Source organism: Lithobates pipiens, unplaced genomic scaffold (assembly GCF_037356315.1).
Source record: "Lithobates pipiens isolate NorthernLeopardFrog02 unplaced genomic scaffold, aLitPip1_a1.2 Scaffold_4, whole genome shotgun sequence".
In the NCBI taxonomy this organism is placed as follows: domain Eukaryota; kingdom Metazoa; phylum Chordata; class Amphibia; order Anura; family Ranidae; genus Lithobates; species Lithobates pipiens.
This window is the reverse complement of record NW_027507852.1, coordinates 1,186,984-1,210,024: the sequence shown is the minus strand read 5'-3', so window position 1 is coordinate 1,210,024 and position 23,041 is coordinate 1,186,984. Positions and strand designations below refer to the sequence as shown.

Here is a 23,041-nt window from a genome sequence, read left to right as displayed (position 1 = left end):
GTTCAACCACCTGACCTGACAAAGTTCCTACAGTTCTTAATGTCCACACTAATCCCTGATCTGACTAATCACGATCTGGAGATTGACAGAGCACATCGACTCCCTAAACCTCCCCATCTGCCACCATCCGCACCCAGAGATGTTCTAGCTCACATCCATTTTTTCACAGTCAAGGACCGAATTATGTGCACAGCAAACCCTTCACAACCACAAAATCCCCTACAAATGGGGATTCCCCACCAAACTACTCATCACTCATCAAAGCAAGACCCATGCCATGAGAACCCTCTCTAAAGGCCTCCAACTCCTGAAAGATTGGTGCATTATCCCAGGGGACACCCCGGATTCCAGTGACCAGACTACCTCTCAAATGGAAACTGTAGGAATCTACCAATAAGTCTGAATCTGTCTCCAAGACCCTGTCTCTCATAAGCCAGAAATGCTGGGTACCTGCAGTACCACTCATTCGTAACTGCGTGCCTGGACTTTTGTTTGTAGACTCACCACAAACCAAGGTAGTCTACCTGCCCTCGTACATGTACATTTTCTGCAGTAGTTACTGCCCATTGGGCTCCAAAGTTCCCTCCTTTGGAGCTCTTTCTTTTTACTCACCTCATAGCCGACCCTAGTACCATCTTCACATCGGATATAATTTTCCTACCCACTCATCTACATCCATAAACACTCTTGCACAGTACTATCCACCTCGACATGGCTTTCAAAATTATCTCAATAAATGTGAGGGGCCTGAAAACCCCCCAGAAAAGATCAGCACTTCTCAAAGAAGCCAACATGCAAAAAGCGCATATTGTTCTAATGCAGGAAACACACTTTGCCACTGCCAAAACCCCCCAGTTCAAACTAAAGAACTATAGCCAGATCTTTCTAGCCTCAAGCCCAAAGAAAAAAATGGAGTCATGATTGCCACGGGACTCTTTACACTTAAACCTACACCAAACCCTTGCGGATCCAGCCAATCGCTGGGGAAGTGATAAGTATTTGGAACAACCTTTCCATTATTAGTTCCCTAGGTTCCTTGAGGTGGATTGCTAAATTCTATGTCCTCTAGGCTTAGGTCTACTATGCCACAAGCTGAGAGACTTCCAAGAGGCAACTAAAGGACGCTAGCCTAGTAAAGGAAGTGCAGTCTTGTAAATGAACTGGAGCATCCACAATGTCATCTGTTTTACTCTCTGGTGGTCAATAGCTGTCCCACACAGGGTCAAAAGCACACATCCATATCTCAGAGTGATTGGATGCATGTGTCTACCTGTGTCCTAGCATTGTAATACTCTCTGATTTATATGGTAGCCTTTATCTGTCCATTTAAGTTCAGTTGTCCCTCTGAGGCTTCCAGCGATCTAAAAAGGTAGCAGTTCTTACTGATGTCAGCAGTCACTTTTAACTAGGTGCTGGCAAGGACAATTGGCCCAAGTGCTATTACGGGGAAAGTAGACAGTCCCAGAAACAAGCCAGAATTTACACATTAAATATGGAAAGGCCTCCAGCAAGGGAACCTTCCGGGGAACGTAAGGGGCAGCAGAGGGGGTGAGCTATCCAGCAAAGCTTTTAGTCCAGTTTTAAAGTACTCTGTGGTATGAATGCAAAAGCTATCTTACAAAATTAGTAAACACATATTTACATAGTTACATAGTAGGTGAGGTTGAAAAAAGACACAAGTCCATCAATTCCAGCCTATGTGTGTGACTATATGTCAGTATTACATTGTATATCCCTGTATGTTGTGGTTGTTCAGGTGCTTATCTAAATCTATATCTATATTATCTATATCTAGCTTATCTATATTTTTGAAATTATCGATGCCCCCCGCTGAGACCACCGCTAGTGGAAGGGAATTCCACATTCTTGTATTAATTAAATACATAAGAAATGTCCTTAAAATGTAATTGTATGGAATATATAACCTTCTTATTGCAGAGACCCCAGAGGCACCCTCTATTAGACTGACACCTTCATACTCTGTGTATACTAAAGAGGAATCTTTTACTTTGACCTGCTCACCACCAATTGGTATATTGGCAAAAGGAATACAGATTTACCAGGAAAAGAAGAAAATTCACGAAGGGGATCCATTGCACAGTGATTATACAATATCCGCGTCCTCGGAAAATGCTGCTGGGAAATATGCATGTAAATATTGTGTGGAAATAAATGGACGGAACATCAGCTCATCAGAGAGTGACTATGTGACAGTCATTGTAACAGGTGGGAAATTATTAACACAACTTGAATTAAACAAGGCTTGTTTCAAATATGGTTTCATATTTATACAGATGAGGTAGAATAGAAATGTGGTAAAGTTGAAGTCTAATTATATGGATTCAAGGTTTGTTTCTACTTCATGAGATTAGTGATAGGGAAAGATGAAAGTAAATCTATGGTCACAGCATACACTTTTATTTTATATCATCATCATTGTAATGGCATTATAAAGAATAGTAATATTTGACAATCCAATAGAAGCTTACTTGAAAAATCTCCTTTCATGTTGTGAGTGCTGCTGCTCTGCTGGCCGTCTCTTTCCACAGCTTGCTGACTTCTAAAGCAAGTGATCAGCCGATCGCTGGTGCCATCCATGTCTCCTGCAGACCTGTCAATGTTTCTGTTTGCCTGTACATCGTACGGGTAAGCAGATACAATCTGAAGGTAAGACTCAATAAACAACCACAGCACTCCACATCGCCATGGTAGTTTATTGAAAACTTCAAGCTGACGGCCGCAAAGGAAATCGGACTTGTAGTTTTGTCTTTCATATAGAACTGTGAATGAGTGATGCGGCTGGGTGTGCTTGGTCACTTTCATTAAAATTGTTTCAGCTAGCAGGGAGAAAAGATCACTGCTAGCTATCAGAGCGGGGGCCGATATGTGCGCTTCACCTCTGCACCAGATTCTGTGTGCTCCAGTTTTAGTAAAGCTCTGCCAATGAGTCAACACAATGACAATACAGTGCAGTTAGCTCAGATACCTATTAACTACTTCTAGCCCAGGTCAATTCTGACATTTCTTAACTACGTGTAAAAATTATAATTTTTTTGCTCAAAAATTGTTCAGAACCCCCATACATATTCATATATATATATATATATATATATATATATATATATATATATATATATATATATATATATTAATCAATTAACAGGTGAAGTAAACAGCACTCGGCAGGTCTTAATGTGCAATGCAATTAAACTATCCCGCTGGTTATATGTAGAAAAAAGGTAAAGGATTGCTGCACAAAAATGTATTATTCAAAGAAGATCCATCATAAAAGTTCCATCATGGAACTGGATCTTCTTTGAATAATATTTGCGCAGTGATTTTTCAAACACAATTATTTTTGGAAAAGATACACTTTAAAGCGGTTGTATACTAATTTTTTTTACTTTTACCTACAGGAAAGCCCATAAGGCGGCTTACCTGTAGGTAAAAAAAATATCTCCTAAACCTGTACGGTTTAGGAGATATTCCCCTCGGTATGCGCCGCTGACTGCAGCGAAGCATGCGCACAAGGGGATTCTCGGCTGAAAGTCCGGCTGTGGCCGGACTCGGCCGGGATGAAATCTCCTGCGCGCATGCGCGGGAGTGACGATATCGTGGCTCCAGCCACTCACAGCGCCAGAGCCGCGATACCTGGAAGAAACGCCAAGGGAGCATGTCAGCTCCCTCGGCGTGGATCGGGCCAGATGTCGGGGCCTCGTTCTAAGGTAAGTATTTCATAATGAGCTAGTATGCGGTGCATACTAGCTCATTATGCCTTTTGCTTTGCAGGTGGTAAAAAAAAAAAAAAACATTAGCGTAAACCCGCTAATGTTTTTATTTAATTTTTTTACCACCTGCAAAGCAAAAGGCATAATGAGCTAGTATGCACCGCATACTAGCTCATTATGAAATACTTACCTTAGAACGAGGCCCCGACATCTGGCCCGATCCACGCCGAGGGAGCTGACATGCTCCCTTGGCGTTTCTTCCGGGTATCACGGCTCCGGCGCTGTGAGTGGCCGGAGCCACGATATCGTCACTCCCGCGCATGCGCTTTAATGGATTTTAATGCACAATATATAATTATTCATAATCTCATGAATAGTTAACGTTGCTCTGTAACACAATATTCTATATTAAGCTAAGAATCGTTTTTCTATGCTCTTCACAGACAAGATGTAATTTTTGATCAGAATAAATTGTCTTTATAATAATGATTTTATTGGATCTTACACTCACTATGCAGTGCTAGGTGCTGGCAAGGACAATTGGCATGCCCAAGTGCTGTTACGGGGGACAGTAGACAGTCCAACCCAGAGCCAAGCCAGAATTTACACACTGATTATGGAAAGGCCTCCAGCAGGGGAACCTTCCCGGGAACATAAGGGGCAGCAGAGGGGGCGAGCTATCCAGCAAAACCTTTAGTCCAATTTTAAAGAAGAACTTGAAAAATGTATATAAACTAAATATAAACTGATGATGTGAAAACAATTGCAGTTGCTATACACAAAGTGCTAATCACTTGAAAACCATAAAATATATAAATACAGCGCCCGCAAACATATGTGAGAAAAAATTAAATATAAGGTGAACCAACATAAAGTCCAAGAACAAATCAGGGAAAGTGCTCTAATCCAAAGTGAATAAAAACTTCAGGTGCACAACACCCCCTTGAGAGTCAAGCATGGAACAGATCGTATGAAACCAACAGTCCTTGATGATGCCCTGTGGGAGGGCGAAACGTTGACGATGTTTCCGGGAACACTGACGTCAGTTCCGGTCGTTTGGAACGCACAGTTGGAGCGCATGCTACTAATGATGGTTTCATACGATCTGTTCCATGCTCGATGCTTGTTAATCCCTTAGTTTTGTAAGTACCCACCTTTTGTTTAAATAAATCGGTTTTTGATGGTACTTCACTATTAGTTCCCTCTTTCTTTACTTCTGGGTACATGTCTAATAGGCTAAAACTCTTCATTGAGGAACCCTGAATCTGCTGACATGGCTTTCTGCATACCATCATAAAGACATCTATACCAAGCTGGAATTGACCCTCCAGACTGAAAATCTTGGGGTCATGTGGAACTGGTGAGTGGGGACTCTCAAGGGGGTGTTGTGCATCTGAAGTTTTTATTCACTTTGGATTGGAACACTTTCAGTGATTTGTTTTTGGACTTTATGTTGGTTCACCTTATATTTAATTTTTTCTCACATATGTTTGCGAGCTCTGTATTTATCTATTTTACAATTTTAAAGTACTCTGTGGTATGAATGCAAAAACTATCTTCTAAAATGAGTAAACTAGATGAATTAAATACATAACAAATGCCCTTAAAATTAAATTGTATGCAATCTTTAACCTTCTTATTGTAGAGATCCCAGAGGCACCCTCTATTAGACTGACACCTTCATACACTGTGTATACTAAAGAGGAATCTTTTACTTTGACCTGCTCACCACCAATTGGTATATCGGCAAAAGGAATACAGATTTACCAGGAAAAGAAGAAAATTCATGAAGGGGATCCATTGCACAGTGATTATACAATATCTGCGTCCTCGGAAAATGCTGCTGGGAAATATACATGTAAATATTGTGTGGAAATAAATGGACGGAACATCAGCTCATCAGAGAGTGACTATGTGACAGTCATTGTAACAGGTGGGAAAGTATTAAAGCGTTTGTTAATCCGAAAAAAAACATATTGATCATGTTTCTTTAACCACTTCAGCCCCGGAAGGATTTACCCCCTTTTTGGCCAAGCCCTTTTTTGTGATATGGCACCACATTGCTTTTCCCCACAAATAGAGCTTTCTTTTGATGGTATTTGATCACCTCTGCGGTTTTTAGTTTTTGCGCTATAAACAAAAAAAGAGCGAACATTTTGAAAAAAAAGCACCGTTTTTTACTTTTTGCTATAATAAATATCCCCCCATAAAAATATGAAAAAAATAATTTCTTCCTCAGTTTAGGCTGATATGTATTCTTCTACATATTTTTGGGGGAAAAAATTGCAATAAGTGTATATTGTTATCGTGTCTACAAAATAGGGGATAGATTTATGGCATTTTTATTATAATTTTTTAAATTAGTAATGGCGGTGATCTGCGATTTATCGCGACTGCGACATTGCGGCGACAGATCAGACACTTTTGACACATTTTGGGACCATTGGCATTTAAACAGCGATCAGTGCTATAAAAATGCAATGATCACTGTGTAAATGTCACTGGCAGTGAAGGGGTTAAACACTAGGGGGCGATCAAGGGGTTAAGTGTGTTCCCTGGGCGTGTTCTAACTGTAGGGGGGGTGGGTTCACTAGAAAATGACTCTGGGAGCAGTAGATCCCTGTCATTTTGCTGGGCAGAACAGGGAAATGCTTTGCTTACATAGGCATCTCCCTGTTCTGCCTCTCCGTGTCATGATCGTGGGCCCCCGGCAGACATCGTGTCCGCGGGACCCACGGGCACGCTCTCGCAGTGCGCGGCAGGAGGGCATGCTAGCCGCTGATGACGCAGCGACGTACGGTTACTTTTTTTGCGCCCCCTGTCACTTTGCTGACGTATATCACCTTGAGATGGTCACCAAGTGGTTAAAGCATGTTATACAGCAAAGTACTTGTGCTGTGTAATTTGACCCATTGTAATACCTGTATTACCTGGTTGATCCTGCCAGTTTCTGCCCTCCCCTATGTAAACTGACCACGATGTGTAGCCCTGAAACTGTGGTCAGTTTACGTGTCTCTGTCATCCTAAACCTGCTATCTGCAGCTCTCCTCTCTGCTCCTATGTACTCCTCCCCCCTCCCCTCTCTGCCTGTCAGCTCCATGCATGAGCCGCCCCTCCCTCCCCTTCTATCACTGTCTTGAAGAGCTCGCATTTTTTTTTTAACAGAAACGTTTTTTTATTTTCTTACGAGCAGCTCACATTTTACTGCTCCCAATCACTGCCAGCTCCTCTGGTAGGATTACATGATATGCCATTTTCTAAAATTCTTATAAATACAGTTTTTCTTATCCCCAATCAGCAATCATGTGACCGCCCGGCGCTGTCTTTCTCCGCTGTATGTATAAGACCCCTTTCACACCAGGGCGTTTTGCAGGCGCTATAGCGTTAGAAATAGCACCTGCAATCTGCCCTAAAAAAGCTGCACCATTGTCTGTAGTGTGAAAGCCCGAGGGCTTTCACACTACAGCGGTGCGCTGGCAGGACGTCAGGGAAAAGTCCTGCCAGCAGCTTCTTTGGAGCGGTGAAGGAGCGGTGTGTTTACCGCTCCTCCACCGCTGCTCCCCATTGAAATCAATGGGGCAGCACTGTAATACGGCTGGCAAAACGCCGCTATTGCGGCATATTGCTGGCGTTTTTAACCCTTTCTCGGCCGCTAGCGGGGGTAAAAGTGCCCCGCTAGCGGCCGAAATTCGCCCCAAATCCGGCGGTAAAACGCCGCTAAAAATAGCGCAGTTTTTCCGTCAACGCTATGGGAGGTGTGGTGTGAAAGGGGTCTTACAGAGGGAGGGGCTGAGCTCCCCCTCTGACGTCTGCTGGCCAGTCACGTGACCGCCCAGCGCTGTCTTCCTCCGATGTTTGTATTACAGAGGGAGGTCACATGACCGCCGGCAAACGTCAGAGCGAGAGCTCAGCCCCTCCCTCTGGAATACATGCAGTGGAGAAAGACAGCGCCGGACGGTCACATGACCGAAAAATGGTAAATTGTATATGCATTATGTAATCCTAGCAGAGGGGCTGGCAGTGGCTATGTGCACTGCCTTAACAACCCCTTTAACACAACTTGAATTATGGTCAACACAACCAACTATGGTTTCATATTTATACAGATGTGGTAGAATAGTGATGTGGTACAGTGCAAGTCTAATTATATTGATTTAGGGTTTGTTTCTACTTCACAATTTTACTGATAGGCAAAGATTAACCACTTGCCTACTGGCACATTTACCCCCTTCCTGCCCAGGCCAATTTTCGGCTTTCAGCACTGTCATGCAATGCTGTACCCAAACAAAATTTTTATATTTTTTTCACACAAATAGATCTTTCTTTTGGTGGCATTTAATCACCACTAGGTTTTTTTTTTTTTGCTAAACAAACAAAAAAATTGCAAAAATTTTGAAAAAAAAATAAGAATTTTTCATAGTTTGTTTTGCAAATAGGTAATTTTTCTTCTTTACTGATCTGTGTTGATAAGGTGGCACTGAAAGGTGGCACTGATGAGGCGGCACTGATGAGGAGGCAGGGCCGATCCTGGGTGGGTGCGGGGGTGCACCACGCCCCAGCGCTGCAAGCTTCTGCAGAGGAGGGGCACTGAAGCTGTAGAACTCACTTGACTTGCCGGCCGCCTCTGCTGCATGTTGCACTGGTTGCTAGAATCACCTACCTCCCGGCGTCTACCAGTGACGTCAGAGGCCGTGGCCATCCCAGCATTCAGAGCGTGCCGCGGCCATCCCAGCATTCAAATCGTGCCACGGCCATCCTAGCGTTCAGAGCGTGCCACCTCCGTGGCTAGTAAACTAGCTCCACCCACCTCTGCCATGTTTTCAGACAGTGTGGCTCAGAGTGAGGGGAGCAGAGAACATCTTAAGAGATCTGTCTGAGCCTGCCTTGCTGTAAGTGACTGAGCTCACCTGAGCAGCTGCCCACCTGCACTGCACCAGCATAGCACCTGCCGCTGCCTGACACTGTGTTCTGCAGGCTCGAAACTGACCCTCGGCCTCACCCTGTAAGTAAGTAAGTCCATGTGCTCATAAAACGCAGCCACTGTGCCCCATCAAACGCAGCCACTGTGCCCCATCAAATGCTGCCACTGTGCCCATCAAACGCAGCCCCTGTGCCCCATCAAATGCTGCCACTGTTCCCATCAAATAGTACCACATCAAATGCTGTCACTGTGCCCATCAAATAGTGTCACATCAAATGCTGTTGCTGTGTCCATCAAATAGTGCCACATCAAATGCTGCCACTGTGCCCATCAAATAGTGCCACATCAAATGATGTCACTGTGCCCATCAAATAGTACCACATCAAATGCTGTCACTGTGCCCATCAAATAGTGCAACTATGACCCCCCCGCCAAAGGGCAGGAGTTAGTAAGGTGACCATGCCCATGTGGGGGTTCCAGAAATATTTCTGCACCTAGGCACCTGTGACCCTAGGATCGGCCCTGTGAGGAGGAGGCACTGGTAGGCGGCATCAGCCAAGTCCGAAAGACTATATATATATCTTCGCATACACTTTTATTTTATATCATCAGCATTGTAATAGCACTAAAAAGAATAGTTATACTTGACAATCCAATAGAAGCTTACTTGAAGAATCTCCTTTCATGTTGTGATTGCTGCTGCTCTTCTGGTCGTCTCTTTTCACAACTTCTTGGATTCTAAAGCATTGCATCAGTAATTAGCAGATCGCTGGTGCCATGCAGGTCTCCCGCAGACCTGTCAGTGTATCTGTTTGCCTTCTACATCGTATGGGTAAGCAGCACCATGGTAGTTCATTGAAAAAGCCGACAGCTGCAAAGGATGTTGGCCTCTGTAGTTTTCCTTTCACATAGGAGTGTGAATGAGTGATGCTGCCAGGTGGGCGGAGCCCCGCTTGGCTGCTTTCTTTCAAATTGTGACAGCTTGCGGGGGCAAAAGATGGGGGGCTGGTCTGTTCGTAACATGTTACATTCTGAATATGGGTGTAACATGTGACGTATTACAAAAATGTGAACTTATCCTTTAAGCTTTGGCAATAAACCCTGGAAACTGATGGTGGGTGGTGGGTGTTGCAATTTTTTTGGTCACCGGGTATTTGCGCAGCTATTTTTCAAACACAATTATTTTGGAAAAAAACACGATATATAACCATTTTTGGGGGGGGGGGGGGAATCTATAAATCTATATAGGAGAATTATTTCAGAATATTCTATCTTAAATTAAAGCTAACAATTGTTCTTTTATGGTCTTCACGGACAAGATGTAATTTTCAAACGAAAAAAAATATCTATATAATAATGCTTTTATCGAATCTTATGCCGCATACACACGACCGGACTTTCCTGGAGACTAGGTCCGAAGGACTTTCCGAACATACGGACTTAGCCACACATGAACGGACTAAGTCAGTTCGAAAGTCCATTCATTTGAACACGATGATGTAAATGAGTCTAAACAAGGAAGTTCAATAGCCAGTAGCCAGTAGCTGCTCTTGCATCGTATTTGATCAATTGGACTAGCACACAGACAAATGGTTTTCCCAATTTATAGTCCATCAGAATTGAGTCCATTGGATAGATTTGAAACATGTTCTATCTCTAGATCCGTCGGATTTATTATTTTTTCCTTAACGATCGGACTAGCCCACACACGATTGGATTGTCTGACAGACTGATCCCGCCGGACCTAGTCTGCCGGAAAGTCCGGTCTTGTGTATGCGGCATTACACTCACTATGCAGTGCTAGGTGCTGGCAAGGACAATTGGCATGCCGAAGTGCTGTTACGGGGCACAGTAGACAGTCCAACCCAGAGCCAAGCCAGAATTTACACACTGATTATGGAAAGGCTTCCAGCAGGGGAACTTTGCAGGAAACGTAAGGGGCAGCAGAGGGGGGGAGCAATCCAACAAACCAATCCAGTTTTAAAGTATTCTGTGGTATGAATGCAAAAACTATCTTATAAAATGAGTAAACTAGATGAATAAATATAATCTCCTTAGAATTAAATTGTATGAAATCTTTAACCTTCTTATTTTAGAGACCCCACAGGCACCCTCTATTAGACTGACACCTTCATACACTGTGTATACTAAAGAGGAATCTTTTACTTTGACCTGCTCACCACCAATTGGTATATCAGTAAAAGGAATACAGATTTACCAGGAAAAGAAGAAAATTCATCAAGGGGATCCATTGCACAGTGATTATACAATATCTGCGTCTTCAGAAAATGCTTATGGGAAATATGCATGTAAATATTGGGTGGAAATAAATGGACGGAACATCAGCTCATCAGAGAGTGACTATGTGACAGTCAGTGTAACAGGTGGGAAATTATGAACACATCTTGATTTAAACAATGCTTGTTTCAAACATGGTTTCATACTTATACAGATGTGGTAGAATAGGGATGTGGTACAGTGGAAGTCTAATTATATGGATTCAAGGTTTCTACTTCATTATCTTACCTGTAGCTCTGGGATTTTTGCCATGTAATGCTATATAATAATGTAATGCTATTAGATTAGTATTTTGCTCCCTCGAGTGGCCAGAACATTTATGCTTCTTGTGACTTTGTCTGTTTACACATCAGAACATGCTGTAAAGCATATACGGGAAGTGACTTAAAGTTTTATCTGGTAAAGACTTACTTACCACAGTGCCTCACTTGCCTACCCATGAGGCCAAGTGGAAGAACTGCATGCTGAGTAGGGAATAAAAAGGCCCAGCGTGGCCATGCTAGCTCTTTTTGTCCTGGGACGTGTGACCTGCCTGCAGGGACCTGTGGGGCAGTGTCCCGCGGCCTGTACGGCACGGAACAAAGTAGATGCCACTGGAGAAGTGTTGGACACCGAGTGCTGGAACAGTGTGTGACTGGGTTGGAGGATCCAGGAGGCCTGGAGGAGCCTGACAAGAACCATCATTCATCTGACGGCACAGTACCTTTGTCTGGGCCTGGTGTGGTAAGAGGGCTGTTGCCCAAAATTTATATAAAGCAATTAACACTCTATAGACTAGTTTCACAGTGTTGATGAGACCTACAGTTCCACAGAATAGTCTCATTTAAATAGACTGTGTTCAACCAGACCTTAAAGGCTGTACTCCACTAGTTACTGACAGACAGTCTGAGTGCATTCTTACGGAAAGAAGTTATAGGCGTGTTGTATAACTGAAGTTGCTGTTATCTACTACTTTATGTTACTTTATCATCTGCTAACTTCTGGAATACAAATACTGCAGTATATTAGCTAGCTGAAGAAAGAAGACAAGAGACTATACCACTCACTGTAAGGCCGCGTACACACGGGCGGGCTGTTCGCCCAACTTTGTCCGTCCAACAGTTTCAGCAAACAGTCCGCTCAAAATTAGCATGGACGGACATGCCCACACACGACGAACGAACAGTTTGCTGAAACCGTGCGCGATGACGTGAACGGCACATACGACGGGACGAAAAATACGACGTCCTATACACTGCATTATAGCTTTCGGCGTGAAAATCCTTTCTGAGCATGCGCGCAACTTTGTTTGACGAACAAGCCTACACACGAGCGGGCTGTTCGCTGAAACAAGGTTTCAGCGGACAGTTTTTCGGAAATTCCGAAAAACCTTGTCCGTCCAACTGTCCGCTGAAACTGTCCGCTGAAAGCCCACACACGAGCGGACTGTCCGCCCAAACACTGTTCAGCGGACAAAGTTGGGCGAACAGTCCGCCCGTGTGTACGCGGCCTTAGGCCTTGTGTTTCTGCTACATGCAAAGGACTGCATTAAAAAGCAGGAGGAGCTCTTGAGCAATTATACTGTTTTGTACGGTTGTAATAACATTGCATAGTGGGCTGCGGGTTTAGTTTGTCTGCACGGCCGTACTGGAAGTGGGAAGGTGCCCAGTGTCAAGGTCTTATCACCCTGAGCATTAGTCCCACTTGGAGGTGCCCACTGGAGTCATTTAAATAATCCTGGGGTGATTATTATTCACATACACGTAGTTCATTATTGTGTTAAAGAGGAAGTAAACCCTGATGAGTTTACTTCCTCTTTCATTCCCTGCAAAGGCAAAGCATAATGGACTACTATGCATCGCATAGTAGTCCATTATGTGCCACGTACCTGACACAGGAGCCAGCGAAGTCACCGCTGTCCCCTGTAGTCCGGCGCATCCATCTTCTTGGTGGGGTCTCGCATCTCTGTAGCTGTCATTCGGCGAAGCCACGATGACGTCACCCCCGCGCATGCGCACGGGAGCCGACACGTGTGGCAGCTCCGTAGTTGAAAATGCCGCGCTCAGTGCGCCTGGGTGCAGCTGTCTATGGCGCATGCGCCGTAGACAGCAGTGCCTGTCTTCGGGTGAATATCTCCTAAACCGTATAGGTTTAGGAGATATTTCTTGGACCTACAGGTAAGCCTTGATCTAGGCTTACCTGTAGGTCAAAGTGTGTTGTAAGGGTTTACAACCACTTTAAGTCTGTATACCAACATTGTTATTATCACTACTGTTTTAAACCAGCTTTCAGTAAACGTACAGTCTGGTTAAGGTATAATTGGTGTGAGGCTTGTTTATTCTCATAGCAGGTGGAGCAACGGATACCCAGGTAATAATAGAGGTACAATATATGTATATTGCTATTGTTGGGTTGTTCCTGGTTATTGGGTTTACACACCAACTCTGTTACACAGCTGTGTCAAGTGGGTTGAACCAATTCATTGGGGGTGGAAAAGCAGAGTACAGGCCCAATCAATTACCAGCAGCTCCTTAAGGGGTCAGTGCTAAATACCTATAGGCAAAGATTAAAGGACATCTATGGTCACGGTATACACTTTCATTTTAGAACATCAACATTGTAATAGCACTACAAAGAATAGTTATATTTGACAATCCAATAGAAGCTTACTTGAAAAATCAATTGGCGACAAGTGCTGTTACGAGGACAGTAGACAGTCCAACCCAGAGCCAAGCCAGAATTTACATACTGATTATGAAAAGGCCTCCAGCAGGGGAACCTTCCCCCTGGGAACATAAGGGGCAGCAGAGGGGGCAAGTTATCCAGCAAACCAATTCAGTTTTCAAGTAATGTGTGTCAGGAATGCAAAAACTATCTTAGAAAATTAGTAAACTATATTAATTAAATACATAAGAAATGTCCTTAAAATTAAACTGTATGAAAGAAATATTTAACCTTCTTATTGCAGAGACCCCAGAGGCACCCTCTATTAGACTGACACCTTCATACACTGTGTATACTAAAGAGGAATCTTTTACTTTGACATGCTCACCACCAATTGGTATATCAGCAAAAGGAATAGAGATTTACCAGGAAAAGAAGAAAATTCATGAAGGGGATCCATTGCACAGTGATTATACAATATCTGCACCCTTGGAAAATGCTTCTGGGAAATATACATGTAAATATTGGGTGGAAATAAATGGACGGAACATCAGCTCATCACAGAGTGACTATGTGACAGTCAGTGTAACAGGTGGGAAATTAACACAACTTGAATTAAACAAGGTTTGTTTCAAATATGGTTTAATATTTATACAGATGTGATAGAATAGGGATGTGGTACAGTGGAAGTCTAATATATGGATTCAAGGTTTGTTTCTACTTTACAATTTTACTGATAGGCAAAGATTAACCACTTGCCTGCTGGGCACTTTTACCCCCTTCCTGCACAGCCCAATTTTCAGCTTTCAGCGCTATCGCACTTTGAATGACAATTGCGCTGTCATGCAACACTGTCCCCAACAACATTTTTTTATTTTTTTTTCACACAAATAGAGCTTTTTATGGTGGTATTTAATCACCACTGAGTTTTTTTATTTTTTACTAAACAAACAAAAAAAAGAGGAAAATTTGGGAAAAAAAAAATAAATTTTCATAGTTTGTTATAAAATTTTGCAAACAGGAACTTTAATTAAATTGTATGAAATCTTTAACCTTATTGCAGAGACTCCAGTGGCACCCTCTATTAGACTGACACCTTCATACACTGTGTATACTAAAGAGGAATCTTTTACTTTGACATGCTCACCACCATTTGGTATATCAGTAAAAGGAATACAGATTTACCAGGAAAAGAAGAAAATTCATGAAGAGGATCTATTGCCCAGTGATTATACAATATCTGCATCTTCGGAAAATGCTTCTGGGAAATATACATGTAAATATTTGGTGGAAATAAATGGACGGAACATCAGCTCATCAGAGAGTGACTATGTGACAGTCATTGTAACAGGTGGGAAATTATTAACACAACTTGAATTAAAAAAAGGTTTGTTTCTAATATGGTTTAGACAGTGATTATACAATATCTGCGTCCTTGGAAAACACTTCTGGGAAATATGCATGTAAATATTGGGTGGAAATAAATGGACGGAACATCAGCTCATCAGAGAGTGACTATGTGACAATCAGTATAACAGGTGGGAAATTATTAAGACAGCTTGAATTAAACAAGGCTTGTTTTGAACATGGTTTCATATTTATCAGTCAGTGGCAGCCGCTCCATTAGGGGCGCCCCCTATCCATGAGTCCGGCCTCCTAATCTACATGTGGGTCTGCCGGACGCATGGATTACAATGTTTGTTTGCTTTTTTAAGCACATGATTAAAGCCAGAGGCTTTAATAGGCTTCAAAAAGCATGAGCTTGGGGTGCAGAGCACTGTACCCTGAGCCCACCTAGTTGTGTGACAATGAATATTCCCTATTGTCACACTGATTCTCCTACCGGTCAATTAGGAAGCAGGTCTTGAAAACTGTTTCCTGAATGGCCAAAAGCAGAAGCGATCATATTGGCCTAGGAGGAAAGGGGAAGAGGAGGGAGGAGGCGCAGGAGAGGGCCGTTGTGATGCCGAAGAGGAGACACAGGAGAAGCCGTCACCCATCCCCTGGAGGGAAGCGCTGCCTGTGCCATAGATGGGGTAAGTGCGGGGCCGACCGACTGACCGGATAGGGGGGTGGCAAACACAGTCATCCTCCTCCGGTCAGTCGGTTGGCCCCAGCACTTACCCCATCTATGGCATGCATAGGGCTTCCCTCCAGCCGCCACACAACTTTAATAAACAGGGTTTGTTTCTAATATGGTTTAATATTTATACAGATGTGGTAGAATAGGGATGTGGTACAGGTGAAGTCTAATTATATGGATTCAAGGTTTGTTTCTACTACTAAATAGAGCTTTCTTTGGTGGCATTTAATCACCACTGGGTTTTTTATTTTTTTTGCTAAACGAACAAAAATAGGATAAAAATTATGAATAAAAAAAATAGGCACTGATGAGGCTGTACTGATAGGTGCCACTGATGGGCACTGATAAGTGGCACTGATAGGTGGCACTGATGAGCACTGATAGGCAGCATTGAAGGGAACTGATGAGGTGGCACTAATAGGCACTAAGGGGGCATGGGTGGGCACTGATTAGGCTGTACTGATAGGTGCCACTGATGGGCACTGATAGGCAGCACTGATGGCCACTGATAAGTGGCACTGATGGGCACTAATAGGCAGCACTGACAGGTGACACTGATGATGAGGCACTAATTGGCAGCACTGATAAGCACTGATAGGTGGCACTGGTAGGCACTGATTGCTAGCACTGGTATGCATTGATTGTTAGCATTGGTGGGCACTGATTAGCAGCACTGGTGGGCACTGTTGGAACTGATGTCCCTGTAACAGAAGCCAGTTATCGGCTTTCTTCTTCTCCCCTCACGGAGAGAAAAGCTGATAACCGACTTGTGTTTACATCTTGTGATCAGCTGTCATTGGCTGACAACTGATCATGTTGTAAAGGTTCGCTCTGATTGGCCCTTTACCCCGATCTGGGATCAGCCACATCCAAAGGACTCAGTGATGAAAGAGCGTGCCACCCACGCAGGAGGCCCATGTACACCCTCCTGGCATTGTAAGCCTGTATTGTAGCCGTCTTTTGGCTATAGCACGGGCAGGAAGTGGTTAAAGGAAATCTATGGTCAAGCTTACTTGAAAAATCTCCTTTCATGTTGTGAGTGCTGCTGCTCTGCTGGCCATCTCTTTCCACAACTTCTTGGATTCTAAAGTATTGCACTAGTGATCAGCAGATCGCTGGTGCCATGCAGGTCTACTGCAGAACTGGGCCGCGTTTTTTGAATTTTGGGACAGCGAGTGGGGGGGGGAGAAAATCCCCATTAGCTGTCAGCTAGCGGGAGGGGATCCCCGTTATCTGACAGAGCGGGGGCAGCGAGGATGGTCTGTTCGTAACATGTTACACCCTGAATATGGGTATAACATATTACGAAAGGTGAACTTATCCTTTAAGCTTTGGCAATAAACCATGGAAATTGATTGGTTATAATGCACAGCTGCACCAGACTCTATGTGCTCCAGTTTTAGTAAATCACTCCCAATGAGTCAGCACAAAGACAATACAGTGCAGTTAGCTCAGATACCCTTTAACTACTCCTAGCCCACGCCAATTTTGACATTTCTTTCCAACATGTAAAAATCATAATTTGCTAGGAAATTACTCAGAACCCCCAAATATTATATATATGTTTTTTTCAGCAGAGGCCCAAAAAAATAAAATAAGGGAGGCTGTTGCAATATTTTATGTCACAGGGTATTTGCACAGCGATTTTTCGAACACAATTATTTTAGAAAAAATACACTTTAATGAATTGTAATGCAAAAAACACAATATATAACCCATTTTTTGTAAAATCTATATAGGAGAATTATTTATAATCTTATGAACAGTAATTAACGTAGCTCTGTAACACAATATTCTATATTAATTATACGTCTTAAATTAATGCTAATAATTGTTCTTCAATGGCCTTCACAGACAATATGTCATTTTTGAGCAGAATAAAAAAATAATATTGTCTTTATAATAATGCTTTATCAGCCCTTACACTTACTATGCAGTGCTAGGTGCTGGCAAGGACAATTGGCATGCCCAAGTGCTGTTATGGGGGGGCAGTAGACAGTCCAACCCAGAGCCAAGCCAGAATTTACACACTGATTATGGAAAGGCCTCCAGCAGGGGAACCTTTCCAGGAACATAAGGAGCAGCAGAGGGGGCGATCTACCCAGCAATCCAATCCAGTTTTAAAGTACTCTGTGGTATAAATGCAAAAACTATCTTATAAAATTAGTAAACTATATTAATTAAATACAAAAGAAATGTCCTTAAAATTAAACTGTATGAAATCTTTAACCTTCTTATTGCAGAGACCCCAGAGGCACCCTCTATTAGACTGACACCTTCATACACTGTGTATACTAAAGACGAATCTTTTACTTTGACCTGTTCACCACCAATTGGTAAATCAGCAAAAGGAATACAGATTTACCAGGAAAAGAAGAAAATTCATGAAGAGGATCCATTGCCCAGTGATTATAAAATATCAGCGTCCTCGGAAAATGCTTCTGGGAAATATGCATGTAAATATTGGGTGGAAATAAATGGACGGAACATCAGCTCATCACAGAGTGACTATGTGACAGTCATTGTAACAGGTGGGAAATTAACACAACTTGAATTAAACAAGGTTTGTTTCAAATATGGTTTAATATTTATACAGATGTGATAGAATAGGGATGTGGTACAGTGGAAGTCTAATATATGGATTTAAGGTTTGTTTCTACTTTACAATTTTACTGATAGGCAAAGATTAACCACTTGCCTGCTGGGCACTTTTACCCCCTTCCTGCACAGCCCAATTTTCAGCTTTCAGCGCTATCGCACTTTGAATGACAATTGCGCTGTCATGCAACACTGTCCCCAACAACATTTTTTAATTTTTTTTTCACACAAATAGAGCTTTTTATGGTGGTATTTAATCACCACTGAGTTTTTTTATTTTTTACTAAACAAACAAAAAAAAGAGGAAAATTTGGGAAAAAAAAAAGAAATGTTCATAGTTTGTTATAAAATTTTGCAAACAGGAACTTTAATTAAATTGTATGAAACCTTTAACCTTATTGCAGAGACTCCAGTGGCACCCTCTATTAGACTGACACCTTCATACACTGTGTATACTAAAGAGGAATCTTTTACTTTGACCTGCTCACCACCAATTGGTATATCAGCAAAAGGAATAGAGATTTACCAGGAAAAGAAGAAAATTCATGAAGGGGATCCATTGCACAGTGATTATACAATATCTGCGCCCTTGGAAAATGCTTCTGGGAAATATACATGTAAATATTGGGTGGAAATAAATGGACGGAACATCAGCTCATCACAGAGTGACTATGTGACAGTCAGTGTAACAGGTGGGAAATTAACACAACTTGAATTAAACAAGGTTTGTTTCAAATATGGTTTAATATTTATACAGATGTGATAGAATAGGGATGTGGTACAGTGGAAGTCTAATATATGGATTCAAGGTTTGTTTCTACTTTACAATTTTACTGATAGGCAAAGATTAACCACTTGCCTGCTCTGCACTTTTACCCCCTTCCTGCACAGCCCAATTTTCAGCTTTCAGCGCTATCGCACTTTGAATGACAATTGCGCTGTCATGCAACACTGTCCCCAACAACATTTTTTTATTTTTTTTTTCACACAAATAGAGCTTTTTATGGTGGTATTTAATCACCACTGAGTTTTTTTATTTTTTACTAAACAAACAAAAAAAAGAGGAAAATTTGGGAAAAAAAAAAGAAATGTTCATAGTTTGTTATAAAATTTTGCAAACAGGAACTTTAATTAAATTGTATGAAATCTTTAACCTTATTGCAGAGACTCCAGTGGCACCCTCTATTAGACTGACACCTTCATACACTGTGTATACTAAAGAGGAATCTTTTACTTTGACATGCTCACCACCAATTGGTATATCAGTAAAAGGAATACAGATTTACCAGGAAAAGAAGAAAATTCATGAAGAGGATCCATTGCCCAGTGATTATACAATATCTGCATCTTCGGAAAATGCTTCTGGGAAATATACATGTAAATATTGGGTGGAAATAAATGGACGGAACATCAGCTCATCAGAGAGTGACTATGTGACAGTCATTGTAACAGGTGGGAAATTATTAACACAACTTGAATTAAAAAAAGGTTTGTTTCTAATATGGTTTAATATTTAAACAGATATGGTAGGGATGTGGTACAGCGGTAGTCTAATTATATGAATTGAAGGTTTGTTATTACATCATGATTTTACTGATAGGCAAAGATTAGGGGAAATCTATGGTCACAGCATACATTTTTATTTAACATCAGCATTGTAATAGCAAAGAGTTATTGTGACAGACCTAGCCGGACACAGGCTTTTTGAGAGGACTGAATGCGAGCCTCTTGCCGACTGATTATGGGCCCTGGATTTTAAGGGGCACAGGGTGAATGAGAACCCCACTATAATCTGTGCTAGTCAGATTCAATGCTGTATATATGTATATATAATGTGTGTTATCTCATGCTGTTGGGACACACTGTCAGATGCTAATGTCATGAACTCCAGCCACCTGTCTGTTGGCTTGTATAATGTAAATGAGTCTAGTCTGGCTTGTAATAGTATTCCACACATTGTTGTTTGGGCTAATTAACCCTGTGTTGATGTTTATGGTAATGTTTATTGAATTGTTTGTGAGTTAGGAGGCGAAAAAAGTCTTATCCCTCAGTCAACTAGTCTGGGTGAGTGTTGATTTAGATAATTAGCTCAGGTTAATTCTGTTTCTGGCTACAGTTGTATTGTTAGAATAAATGATTAGGAGGGGGGACTTCCCCTTCTATTGTATTATAAATACTTGTCATTTTGGTCCTAATAAAGGAGTCCATGTTGAGCAGCTAAGCAAGTGTTGTCTTGTTTTGTGCTTGTGAGCGGTTGGAATATCTGATATCTATATTCAGACTTAGGAAGCGGTATACTGACGGAAGCACTCCATCAGAGTGTGGGATCAGTTTCCGTCACAGTTATATTTGACAATCCAATAGAAGCTTACTTGAAAAATCCCCTTTCATGTTGTGATTGCTGCCTGCCTGCTGCCCCTCTCTTTCCACGGCTTCCGGGATCTCCTGCATGCTTTCAAGCTCTGCTTTTTACTTAAATTTTTTAAGGACTATATATATCCCATGGTACCTTGCTGCCTGCAAGCAATGATTCCTGTACTGACTCTACCTCCTAAAACAACTCCTCTCAGCACCTTTGTAGTTCAGAAGGCAGGCTCTGTGAAATCTGTGACACAGCAGTGCCTACCCACAGGGCATAGTGAATACATGTCACAGAATTCAAGGAAGTAAACGTGTAAGTATCTTCACAAAGTGTTTTAAACATTCAAGATCAATAGGAGTAGGCTAGAATATTCAGGGTGTAAATGAATATATGATTTTACATTTTGACCATAGATACCCTTTAACCACTTCCGGACTGCCCACCGTCGTTATACGTCGGTACTTTGAAGGAGGATATCGTTGTTATGGCATAACCCCAGTATATTCTTCTTCAACAGGCGGTCCGCTTCACGATTCAGATTCGACACGAGATCACTTTTATCGGCAGTGGCAGAGGCGATCGCGTCTATCCCCTGCCTGGGTATGGAGACGAGTGAGGGGAAGATGGCCCCCACTCATCTCCATATTAGTGCAGGGCAGACGTAACGTCAAAACGTCACCCATAGCTCTTAAAGGGACAATTTTTTTTCATTTTTTTAAATGACAAAATTTATTTTTGATGTTTTTTGACAAAATTTAATTTTTTTATTTTTTATTGCATTTTAATGTAAATATGAGATCTGAGATCTTTTTGACCCCAGATCTCATATTTAAGAGGTCCTGTCATGCTTTTTTCTATTACGGGGAAGTGACACAAATATTATTTTTTTTAAACCGTGTAAAAATGTAAAAAAAGTAAAATAAATAAGAACAAAAATAATTTTCAGTGCGCCCCTTCCCAACTCGCTCACGTGCATACGTAAGTAGCACCCGCATATGAAAACGGTGTTCAAACCACACATGTGAGGTATTGCTGCGATTGGTAGAGCGAGGGCAATAATTCTAGCCCTAGACCTCCTTTGTAACTTGAAACATGCAACCTGTAGAATTTTTTTAATCATCACCTATGGAGTTTTTTAAGAGTAATAGTTTGTCGCCATTCTGCGAGCGGGCGCAATTTTGAAGAATGACATGTTGGGTATCAATAAAAAGCAATTGGGCTAACTTTACTGTTGTCTTATTTTTTAATTAATTAAATGTGGCCATCAGGAAGAGACAGGAGCCGGCGTGGAACACACGTGAAGCCAGCGTGACATCATGAGTCATACGATGACTTCTGGGAGCACTTCCAGGGGAGGGCTTCAACCGAGGAGAGAAGAACTTGATAGGCTACACACTCGGAGTCACTGCTCCTTCAAAGGGCCTTGAAGGAGCAGTGACTCCGAGTGTGTAGTCTATCAAGTTCCACGCCAGCCCCAGTCTCTTCCTGATGGCCACAGGACATCTCTAGGGCCGAGGTACATCTCTGCAGCACCCCCAGACAGAGTACCACTGGACCCTGAATTGAGGATCACAGCACGGACCATTTTTTTAATGCAGATGAGCCCATTTAAGTTTTGTTTCCAGTGGGACCTTTTATTGTGTCATTAAAAGTACTCTTTAATACTGCACTTAGGCAGCGCTTCCTTTTTCTACCTTCTGGGGCGTAGATGGAGACTAAAGTATATTGTACATTGTTGATAGTACAAAGTAGGATGATGTAACGTCCTTTCGGATCTGTAATGCATTTATGGAATTGAAAGGAAATAGTGTTCCTGATGGCTATTAAAACGCCTCTTTGTTTCTTAGAATAGCAGGCTTGATATGTGTGTGATAGTGGTGAATATGTAGAGCTAAACCAACATAAATAAACAGTGCAAACTTGTGAGTGAGATTAATCATACAAAAAATAAGTGAGAAAAGTCCACATAGAGGTAAATGAAACACCAAATGTCCATCTAGACACGTAGGTGAATACACAGGATGTCACACAGTCCCGAGAGTCATCAAACTGTAAGCGTCTTCAAAATAAACAACAAGGTTCATATATGCTTACCAGAGATGTTGGACTCGACTATCATAAGACAACGATTCAATCGAGCATGAATGCACCCATGGGACAGGTCCACGATGACTGTATATCCAAAATATATCAGGGAATTCCTGGTTTGGCCTTACTCCAACTTCACACGGTAGACCATGGATATAATGGATACTGCAGGCGGTACCAGGACAGGAACTCCAGTGATGGCAAATGAATGACCAAAACCAACCCTAATAAGGGTGCTGGAACCAAATGGTGAAGCTCAGCAGCACTTGCATCGATACACATAAAAAAGAAAAAAAGGGGAGGCTTCGATAGTGCAGGTC

The 23,041-nt window shown here is 42.1% G+C and overlaps 1 protein-coding gene across 2 annotated transcripts in view; it reads left to right on the top strand.

The window, feature by feature from the left end:
* LOC143956683 (immunoglobulin superfamily member 1-like) overlaps positions 1–23,041 on the top strand; it is a 134,811-nt gene that overhangs the window by 58,382 nt on the left and 53,388 nt on the right. For both annotated transcript variants that reach the window (XM_077466877.1, XM_077466876.1), the window contains exons 4-11: positions 1,939–2,226; positions 5,374–5,661; positions 10,746–11,033; positions 13,895–14,182; positions 14,654–14,941; positions 17,917–18,204; positions 18,676–18,963; positions 19,436–19,723. In XM_077466877.1, coding sequence (XP_077323003.1) covers positions 1,939–2,226; positions 5,374–5,661; positions 10,746–11,033; positions 13,895–14,182; positions 14,654–14,941; positions 17,917–18,204; positions 18,676–18,963; positions 19,436–19,723 — 2,304 coding nt within the window. The remainder of the gene's footprint in view (positions 1–1,938; positions 2,227–5,373; positions 5,662–10,745; positions 11,034–13,894; positions 14,183–14,653; positions 14,942–17,916; positions 18,205–18,675; positions 18,964–19,435; positions 19,724–23,041) is intronic.